This window comes from Canis lupus, unplaced genomic scaffold, assembly GCF_011100685.1.
Source record: "Canis lupus familiaris isolate Mischka breed German Shepherd unplaced genomic scaffold, alternate assembly UU_Cfam_GSD_1.0 chrUn_S1728H1923, whole genome shotgun sequence".
Classification (NCBI taxonomy): domain Eukaryota; kingdom Metazoa; phylum Chordata; class Mammalia; order Carnivora; family Canidae; genus Canis; species Canis lupus.
In genome coordinates this window covers 67,919-78,484 of record NW_023330577.1, presented here as the reverse complement: position 1 = coordinate 78,484, position 10,566 = coordinate 67,919, and the positions used below count along the sequence as shown (strand labels likewise).

The 10,566-nt window shown below is 52.5% G+C and overlaps 1 protein-coding gene across 1 annotated transcript in view; it reads right to left on the bottom strand.

Moving 5' to 3' along the window:
- The window catches only part of LOC119878563 (ral guanine nucleotide dissociation stimulator-like), a 40,526-nt gene extending 31,602 nt beyond the window's left edge, over window positions 1–8,924 (bottom strand). The window contains exon 1 of the mRNA XM_038589188.1: window positions 8,657–8,924. Within this exon, the coding sequence (XP_038445116.1) occupies window positions 8,657–8,794 (138 nt within the window). The 5' untranslated portion in view covers window positions 8,795–8,924. The remainder of the gene's footprint in view (window positions 1–8,656) is intronic.
- Between the last annotated feature and the right edge of the window lie 1,642 nt (window positions 8,925–10,566).

Below are 10,566 nucleotides of genomic sequence, written 5' to 3'. Positions count from 1 at the left end.
TTTTTGTTGACTGTTTCTTTGCTATGCAAAAGCTTCTTATCTTGATGAAGTCCCAATAGTTCATTTTTGCTTCTTTTCCCTTGCCTTCATGGATGTATCTTGCAAGAAGTTGCCATGGCCAAGTTCAAAAAGGGTGTTGCTGTGTTCTCCTCTAGGATTTTGATGGAATCTTGTCTCACATTTAGATCTTTCATCCATTTTGAGTTTATCTTTGTGTCTGGTGGAAGAGAGTGGTCTAGTTTCTTTCTTCTGCATGTGGATGTCCAATTTTCCCAGCACCATTTACTGAAGAGACTGTCTTTTTTCCAGTGGATAGTCTTCCCTCCTTTGTCGAATATTAGTTGACCTTAAAGTCGAGGGCCCACTTCTGGATTCTCTATTCTGTTCCATTGATCTATGTGTCTTTTTTTGTGCCAGGACCACACTGTCTTGATGACCACAGCTTTGTAGTACAACCTGAAATCTGGCATTGTGATGCCCCCAGCTATGGTTTTCTTTTTCAATAAATCCCTGGGTATTCGAAGTCTTTTCTGATTCCACACTAATCTTAAGATAATTTGTTCCAACTCTCTGAAGAAAGTCCATGGTATTTTAATAAGGATTGCATTGAATGTGTAAATTGCCCTGGGTAGCATTGACATTTTCACAATATTAATTCTTCCAATCCATGGGCATGGAATATATTTCCATCTCTTTGTGTCTTCCTCAATTTCTTTCAGAAGTGTTCTGTGGTTTTTCAGGTATAGATCCTTTACCCCTTTGGTTAGGTTGATTCCTAGATATCTTATGCTTTTGGGTGCAATTGTAAATGGGATTGACTCCTTAATTTCTCTTTCTTCAGACTTATTGTTAGTGTATACAAATGCCACTGACTTTGGGCATTGATTTTGTATCCTGCCACACTGCCAAATTGCTGTACGAGTTCTAGCAATCTTGGGGTGGAGGCTTTTGGGTTTTCTATGTACAGTATCATGTCATCTGGGAAGAGGGAGAGTTTGACTTCTTCTTTGCCAATTTGAATGCCTTTTATTTTTTTTGTTGCCTGATTGCTGAAGCTAGGACTTCTAGTACTATATTGAATAGCAATGGTGAGAGTGGACAACCCTGTCTCATTCCTGATCTTAGGGGAAAGGCTCCCAGTGTTTCCCCATTGAGAATGACATTTGTTTGGGTTTTTCGTAGACGGCTTTTAAGATGCTGAGGAATGGTCCCTCTATCCCTACACTCTGAAGAGTTTTGATCGGGAATGGATGCTATATTTTGTCAAATGCTTTCTCTGCATCTATTGAAAGGATCATACGGTTCTTGTTTTTTCTCTTGATGATCTGATCAATCACACTGATTGCTTTACGAGTGTTGAACCAGCCTTGCATCCCGGGGATAAATCCCACTTGGTCATGGTGAATAATCTTCTTAATGTATTGTTGGATCCTATTGGCTGGTATCTCGTTGAGAATGTTTGCATCTGTGTTCCTCAGGGATATTGGTCTCTAATTCTCCTTTTTGGTGGGGTCTTTGTCTGGTTTTGGAATTAAGGTGATGCTGGCCTCATAGAGGAAGTTTGGAAGTACTCCATCTCTTTCTGTCTTTTAAACAGCTGTAGTAGAATAGGTACAGTCTCTTCTTTAAGTGTTTGATAGAATTCCCCAGGGAAGCCATCTGGACCTGGACTTTTGTGTCTTGGGAGGTTTATGATGACTGCTTCAATTTCCTCCCTGGTTATCGGCCTGTTCAGGTTTTCTATTTCTTCCTGTTCCAGTTTTGGTAGTTTGTGGTTCTCCAGAAATCTGTCCATTTCTTCTAGATTGCCTAATTTATTGGCGTATAGCTGCTCATAATAAGTTTTAAAAATTGTTTGCATTTCCTTGGTGTTGGTGCTGATCTCTCCTTTCTCATTCATGATTTTATTAATTTGAGTCTTTTCTGTCTTCTTTTTAATAAGGCTGGCTAATGGTTTATCTATCTTATTAATTCTTTCAAAGAACCATCTCCTGGTTTTGTTGATCTGTTCCACAGTTCTTCTGGTCTCCATTTCATTGAGTTCTGCTCGAATCTTTATTAACTCTCTTCTTCTGCGGGGTGTAGGATCTATTTGCTGTTCTGTCTCCAGCTCCTTTAAGTGCAAGGTTAGCTTTCGTATTTGGGTTCTCTCCAGTTTTTCAATGGATGCTTGTATTGCGATGTATTTCCCCCTCAGGACTGCTTTTGCTGCATCCCAAAGATTCTCATTAGTTTCCATGAATCTTTTAAATTCTTCTCTGATTTCCTGGTTGACCCTTTCATCTTTTAGCAGGATGGTCCTTAACCTCCACGTTTGAAATTCTTCCAAACTTCTTCTTGTGATATAGTTCTAGTTTCAAAGCATTATGGTCTGAAACTATGCAGGGGACAATCCCAATCTTTTAGTATCCGTTAAGACCTGATGTGTGACCCAGTATGTGGTCTATTCTGGAGAAAGCTCCATGTGCACTTGAGAAGAACGTGTATTCAGCTGCATTTGGATGTAAAGTTCTGTAACTATCTGTGAAATCCATCTGGTCCAGTGAAGCATTTAAAGCTCTTGTTTCTTTGGAGATGTTGTGCTTAGAAGACCTGTCAATTGTAGAAAGTGCTATATTCCAGTCACCAAGTATAAGTGTTTTATTATTTAAGTATGTCTTAACTTTGGTTATTAATTGACTGATATACTTGGCGGCTTCCACATTCGGGGCATAAATATTCATGATTGTTAGGTCCTCTTGTTGGATAGATCCTTTTAGTATGATATAGTGTCCCTCTTCATCTCTCACTACAGTCTTTGGGACACACTTTAATTTCTCTGATATAAGGATGGCTACCCCTGCTTTCTTTTGAGGACCATTTGAATGGTCCATGGTTCTCCAACCTTTTATTTTCAGGCTGTAGGTGTCCTTTTGTCCAAAATGAGTCTCTTGAAGACAGCAAATAGATGGGTCTTGCTTTTTTATCCAGTCTGAAACCCTGCACCTTCTGATGGGGTCATTAAGCCCATTCACGTTCAGAGTTACTATTGAAAGATAGGATTTAGTGTCATCATGATACCTATTCAGTCCCTGTTTTTGTGGATAGTTCCCTTGGACTCCTCTTTCTTTTACAGGGTCCCCCTTAATATTTCTGGCAGAGCCAGCTTGGTGGTCACATATTCTTTCAGTTTCTGCCTATCTTGGAAGCTCTTTATCTCTCCTGCTATTCTGAATGAGAGCCTTGCTGGATAAAGTATTCTTGGCTGCAGGTTCTTTTCATTTAGGACCCTGACTATATCCTGCTGACGCTTTCTCGCCTGCCAGGTCTCTGTGGAGAGGTCTGCTGTTGTCCTAATGCTTCTCCCCATAAAAGTTAGTGATTTCTTATCTCTTGCTGCTTTAAGGATCTTCTCTTTATGTTTGGAATTTGCAAAGCTTCACTATTAAATGTCGAGGTGTTGACGATTTTTATTGATTTTAGGGGGGGGATCTCTCTATCTCCTGGATCTGAATGCCTATTACCCTCCCCAGTTAGGGAAGTTCTCAGCTATGATTTGTTCAAATACAGTTTCTGGACCTCTGTCCCTTGCGGCGCCCTCAGGAACCCCAATTAAACGTAGATTTTTCCTTCTGAGGCTGTGATTTATTTCCCTTAACCTATCCTCATGGTCTTTTAATTGTCTTTCTATTTTTTTACTCAGTTTCCATACTTGCCATCAACTTGTCTTCTATGTCACTCACTCGTTCTTCTACCTCGTTAACCCTTGTCGTTAGGACCTCCAGTTTGATTGCATCTCATTTAATTGATTTTTAATTTTGGCCTGATTAGATCTAAATTCTGCAGTCATGAAGTCTCTTGAATCTTTATGCTTTTTTCTAGAGCCACCAGTAGTTGTATAATAGTGCTTCTGAATTGGCTTTCTGACATTGAATTGTATTCGAAATTTTGTAACTCTGTGGGAGAGAGGACTGTTTCTGATTTTTAGTATTGAGGTGAGTTTTTCCTTCTAGTCAGTTTGCTCAGTGCAGAGTGGCCAACAACATGTTGTACTGGAAAAAGGAGAAAAAGGGGAAAAAAAAGAAGAAATAAAAAAGAATAAAAAAGGGGGTGGGGAAACAACAGAAACAAACAGAAAAGAAAAAACAAGGGGAGTATCCTCTGATTCCATATACTGTAAATCCCTTGACTTCCCCTGGAACTTTCCAGGCTGCTTGGTCAATAACTTGCTTTTCCTCTGACCTTCGAGCTGGTCTTCTGGGGGAGGGGCCTGCTGTGCTGATTCTCAGGTGTGTGCACCTGGGGGAGCTGCCCAGCCCTCTACCAGGTCTACAATTCAGTGGGATTCTTTATCCTGTGAGGCCCCTGCTCAGGCCCAGGTACAGGGTGACACCAGGAGGGACAACCACAGTAGCGGCGGCCAGCTGTCCAGCTCTGGAGTCAGCTCCCACAGTAACTACTGCAGCTCCCAATGTGCAGGGGTCTGGGTGCTCCGGGTAGGGGCACGATCTGCACAGCTCGGGGCCACCCGGCGGCAGGAGAGACCTGGCTGTCCTTTGTCCTCCCGGCCTCTGCCTGTGCTGGGGAGCCCCAGATCCTCGGCTGTGTCTCCCAGTGCCCTGGGCTCTGGGGCCTCTGACACTGTGAATGGACCTAAAGTACCACGATGTGTAATTTAAAAGCATCAGAGTCAATTTTGTGTGAAGTTAACTTATCCTTTATTGCAATAAAACTCTATAAGCTATTATACAGGTTAAAGAAAGAAAAACTCAAAAATAGAAACAGTGAAATAACAGGGGAGGGCAAGCCTCTGTTGGGCTGCAGCCATCACGAGCCCCGCGGTGGGAGCTGGGGCGGGCCCCCGAGGTGGTCAGGGGGCTGCTAACGGATCGAAGCAGGTTGTTCCGAGGCAGGTTGCAGGTCTGGCCCTCTGGGGACCCCGATTGCAGGCACCAGGGCCTACTCTCCGGGGTGGCCATGGGAGCAGGTGGCTCCTCCTCATCGGGGCAGGGAACCATAGGTTCGACCAGCACGTGCACCACCTTCACCTCAGGAACCAGCATCTCTGCCTTGACCAAGTCCTCATCTCCAGCAGCCACTATCCCTTCAGACCCGAACCTTCCCCAGGCTCCACAGTTGGGCTGGGGCGGGCTCTCGGGTGGTCAACGGTTGCTCCATCCCCGAGGCCAGTTGCTCCATCGAGTTAGGAGGTGGCTGGGGCACATCCACGACCTCGAGAGCAGGGGGTGGCGCCTGCTCCTCTCCAGGGCTCCCAGGGGTGCAGGGGACTCCTGCAGGGCAGCAGTGACCACTATCTGCAGGGGCTTTGCCTCCCCAGCAGGCGGCTCATCGCAGGCCAAGCCCTCAGCCCCAGCAGCCAGGCCCCACGGGGCAGCAGGCCCCACGGTCGGAGCTGGGGTGCTCCAGAGTGGGTTCAGGGTGTTTTCCTCGGGCCAAGCTGTAGATCCAAGAAGACAAAGTATCACCACCAGGACGGACTGTCCACGTCCCTCCCAAATCAAGGCCACTCTTCCCACCACTCCGTGTGTGAGGGCAAGAGCCCTGGGAGGTGTCCCCAGGCTGCAGCCCGTGGGGTGGGGTGTGAGCCCACCCCTGCTCCTGGCCCAGCTGCACGGAGGCTGCATCCGCGGCCCCCCCTCCCCAGCTCGGCCACCCCCAGTCCTCCTCACCCCCAGCCTCTCGCTCCGCTGCATGGAGGCGTCTGAATTGCCTCAGGTGACGCAGGGCCCGGAGATGCGCATCTGTGCCTGGCATGTGCTGTCTTAGTATTTGGAGTTTTATAAGGGAGGGAAATTCTGGGAACTGATGAAAGTCGTCCCCATAATAATTCAGCCATATTTCCATCATGAAGGAGATGGCCCTGGGGAGGGACAGGCGGGAACAGGCGTCAGAAGACAGGGCTCTGTCACATGCAGGTGTCCCGGGGAAGCCCTGCAGGACCCGGCCGGCTTCCCGCGGGGTCGGAGACCAGTCCTGCTCCTCGTCCCCCTGCCACCTGGTGGTCCTGCCTGCCACAGGCCTGCTCCCCGAGGAGGGGCTGGGATGCCTCTGTGTGGGGAGCCCAGGCCCAGCGGGGTGACCATCAGCGTCTCTCCTGGGGAAGCAGGGCTCCCTCCTCAGCCTGGTCCCTGCCCACCTGCCCCTTAGTCCACCGGCAGGCATCAGGGGACGGGGGGCGTCTGGCCTGTCATTGCCCTCACTGCACACACTGTCTCTGGGAAGCTCCAAGGCAGGAGGGCTCGGGCTCTGTGTCCTGCCAGGCCTTGCCAGGAGCCGCCCGGACCGCCACCTTCCTCCTGTGTCTCTGGCTGCCTCCCTCCCGAGGGGCCCCCGGGGGTGTCCTTCCACTGACTCTAATCTCCCTCTCCCACGGGGCGGGGGCCGCCTGGTCCGGGAGCCCTCACCGGCCCTCCTGAGCACCTGCTGTTCCCCCGGGTCCAGGTGCCACCAGACTGGGGAGTACGATGCTCCCCACCCCCTCTGCTCTGGGCTCCAGGTGTGGGGCAGAGAGAGGGTTGGGGGGGCATGGAGAAGGTCTCCCTGAGGGGTCCAGTGCCTCCCACCAAGCCCGCACCCCATCCACCGCTCTCCTTTGCTCTTTTCCAGAAGGGGCATTAGACCTTTTCCCTGTCACGGAATTGCAGATGTGTGGGGTGAGGGGGCAGCCCCCCCCCCCCCACAGCCCCTTCGCTGCCCTCCAGGAGAGGGAAGGCCCTCCTGCAGGAGCCGGAGTCACTCACAGTTTCCAGCACTGCAGGACCACATCGTTGTTACCCCACGCATCTGCGATGCACCCATACCTAGAGGAGGGCAGGGCATCCCATGAATCGTCCTGTGGACGCGACATCTCATCATAGGGGCTTCACCCTCTGACCCCGACTAGGCCGGAGCCCCGGGGGCCGTCAGCTCTGTGCGTGGGGCCACGGGCAGCTCCCGGAGAAGCGCCCGCACCTGCTGGGGCCTCCTGAAGGCTTGAGCATGAAAGGGCTCTGGCCAGGCCCATGGCCCATATCTTAGTGGGCTTGGGGGGTCCCGGGGTTCCCCTGTCTGGCTGCCCCAGGACACAGACCCCCGATGGACTCTCAAACCCCCTTTCAATGGGGAAACAGGCCGCTCAGGACCCTGGTGATGGGGGGGGGGAGGAGGCACAGGCCTGGTCACGGGGAGGAGGACGGCTGCTGAGCACAGGCACAGCCCCTCTGGCCGACCCGCCACAGGCCAGGCCCCGGGGCTGCCCTCCAGGACCCCGCTAGGCCCTGGGGGACCCTGCTCCAGGCGGGGGAGCAGCCCGAGGCCGGGAAGCTCACACCATCCCCAGCCTCCCCAGCAGCAGGTGGCCCAGCCCTGGGCTGCGGAGGGGCAGGTGCTCACTCGGTGAACAGCAGGTCCAGCACCTCGTCCGTGGTGGCGAATGTACGATAATCCTCTAAAAAGCTGAAGATGTAGATGACGTCCCTGCGCTGCAAGGCGAGCAGCAGTTGTCGGACTTTGTACTCCAGCAGCTCCGTCCGGGTGAGCTTGGTCAGGACGATCTGATGCCCCTTCCCGGCCGCGGCCCCTGCACCCTGAGGTGGGACAGAGGGGACGTGCAGCCTGCAGGGAGCCGCCAGGAGACCTGGGATCCCGCCCCGGCAGGCCCTGCGCTGGGGCCCCGTGGGCTTGAGGAGCTGGGGCTCCCTCTCCCGCTCAAGCTCCCTGCCTGTCTCTTACACAAACAGGACCAACTATGCAATAAAGAAACAATCTCAGAGGATAAATGTTCAAAATATTTGGATCATACAAGGACCTCCAGAGACACAGAGAGAGAGACCGAGAGAGGCAGCCACACAGACAGAGGGAGAAGCAGCCCGTGCAGGGAGCCCAGGCGGGGCTCGATCCCGGGCCTCGGAGATCAGGCCTGGGGGAAGGCAGGCGCTAACCCCCGGGGACCAGGCCTCCCCTGAGGGCTCTATTCTGATGTTCCCACACATCTGTGCGCAGGGACTCTGCATCTGGCCCAGGCAGGGGCAGGGCCATGGGGGCAGGTGTGGGGAGGGGGGGATCCAGACTCATGTGGGAGCAGGAGTGTCGGGGGGCCCAGGGGGTAGCAGGCTGGCTTCTGGGACCCGGGGTCCTTCCTGCCGCATCGGGGCCCGGGTGTGGGGGGCCCAGCCCCTGCACTCACCCTGAGCCCGCGCTGGCCTCCATTAGCTGCGCAGGGCACCTCCCTGCTCCTGGAGGCGGGGGCAGACGACCCCTTCCTCCCGCTCGCGCCCCACGACCCGGGTGGAGCTCTGTGGAGACAGTGCCCGGCAGCCAGGCAGGAGGCCTCAGCGCCCGGTCTGGCCCCCTCGGCTGGGCCGCACCCCCAGCTGCCTCCACCCAGACACCCCACAGTGCAGGCGGCACCCACCGCCCCTGGGACAGCAAAGGGATGCGGCTGCAGGGCCTCGGAGTGACTCTGGGGCGGGTAGAGGACCTCAGGAACCCTGTTTCCCCCCTGCCCACCTTGACATCAGGGTGACCCTGAAGGGATCCCCGGGGAACCGCCCCAGCTCAGCGTCCCCCAGCCTGGATGGGACCTGCCCACACATCCCTGGTTCCCTGAACCTGAGGAGGGATGAGGGGCTCCCAGGATGGTGGCACAGGGGGCCTGGCCTGGCCTGCGCTGTGTTACCTGACGGCGCCTCCTGATCACCGCCCTGACACCTTGGTACCTATGCTGGAGCCACTGCCTACAGCATAGGAACAAGCCGCACCCCTGGGGTTCCTGGGAGCCAGAGCCCCCAGACGTGGGCCGGCAGCAAGAGAACATCCTCCAGTAGCAGATGTCTCCAGCCAAGTGAGCCTGAGCTGGGGCTGCACTGGATGCGGGTGCCTGGTTACGGGGGTTCCGAGTTCTGTTGGGCTCTGTGACACGGCAGTGACCTCACTTCCTGGGACCCCCTCCCTGACCCACTCCTGGAGGAAGCTGCAGGGGCAGCGCTCGTGCTGCCGACGCCCCCCCCTCCCTGCAGGCGATGGCCTGTGCACACAGTGACACAACCACACCCCTGTCCACAGGCCCCAGGGAAGGACTGTGTGCACCCAGGGCCCCAGCTTGGACACACACCTGGGTTCAGACACGACTGTCCAGTCTTCCCCGGTTTGACCCCGGAGAAGCCGTTGTGCCCGTCGGGGATGGTCTGCATCTTGCCTGTGGGATAGGGAGTGTCCTAGCGGGTGCTTCCCCCAGACGTCCCAGGCCACTGAGGCCTCATATCTATGACCTTGGAGGCGGGTGTCACCTGCAGGACATACCTCCACCCACACGTTCTTCCTTGGTGTGTACATGCGTCCAGGCCCACGAGGTCCTGTGTGCACAGGACTAACACACTAATGTTACCTATATGGCAGGGCTGTTTACCTGTAAAATACTGCAAAAAACTACCTATTACAATGTCTGCTATTTATTGGTGTCACCAGTGATGTCGATGATAAGAGTCTTTTAAAAAGATACTTTTATTTTAAGATTATACTTTATTATACAGCTCTAAAGCCACACATGTTTTAAAATCCTAAATCCACATTGGGCCAGAACAGCTGGCTGATAAATAGATTACATTCCAAATATGTGTCAGTAGACACCATTAGCCAAATTAAAAAAAAAAGAATAATAGAAAAAGAGAGGCACTTTCTAGGGACAGTGTCCTTTACATCTCAAGACTATGTCTTGTTTTTTACATGTGGTATCTTATAGTAGTTGGAATTTTTGGTATTTTAAATAAAGGGATTATTTTCCTCAAACACACACACACACACATGGGCACCGGTACCCTCATTCTGGAGGCCCAGAAGATGACAGTCCCCCGGGCAGGGATGGGCAATAGCTCCCCACGATCCTAGGCTCCTGAATCCAAGGCAAACCCTACAGAAGGTGTCGGGGTCTTGGCCTAGAAGGGGTGAGGCCGTCCTCATCCTGAACCCCTGCCTGTCGTGCGTTCCGGGCCCTTCCCTCGTTTCCCCTGGGTGAGCTGTGGACGGCGGTGCCCCCAGTGGGTCGCCCTGACCTGGGCCCTAGGAAACCTGCCGTCAGTCGCAGAACTGAACGTAGACAGGAGGCCCTGACTCTCCAGCCTGACCCCGACTGAACTGAAATCATGTGGTGTGTCCACGCACACTGACCGAGAAACAGAGACACGGACACACACGCAGACACATGTGCAGAACCAGGAAGTTGGCAGAGGAGAAGCAACATCATTGAAGATCATTAAATAAAAAAAGAAAGAAAGCTGAATCTCGAATGGAGAAAATGGAGCAATTAAAATAGAATCATGAAAAAATAATTCATCAAACCAAAAAGCAGGAAGAGGGATAAAGAGGCAGGAGCACATCAGTGACACAAAGCGGCAAGCCTCGAATGTCAGGATGATCGTGCCTCACGGACTCCCGGAACACAAGTCGAGCAACAAGCAGCACCTTCCAGCAAAGGCCTAAGTGGATTATTTTGTGTTTTTTGTTTTTAGTTACAGATTTTTATTTCTTTATCCAAGAAGGTGGATTATTTATTTCTTATCCATCCGAAGGTGGATGCTCAACCCTGAGTCA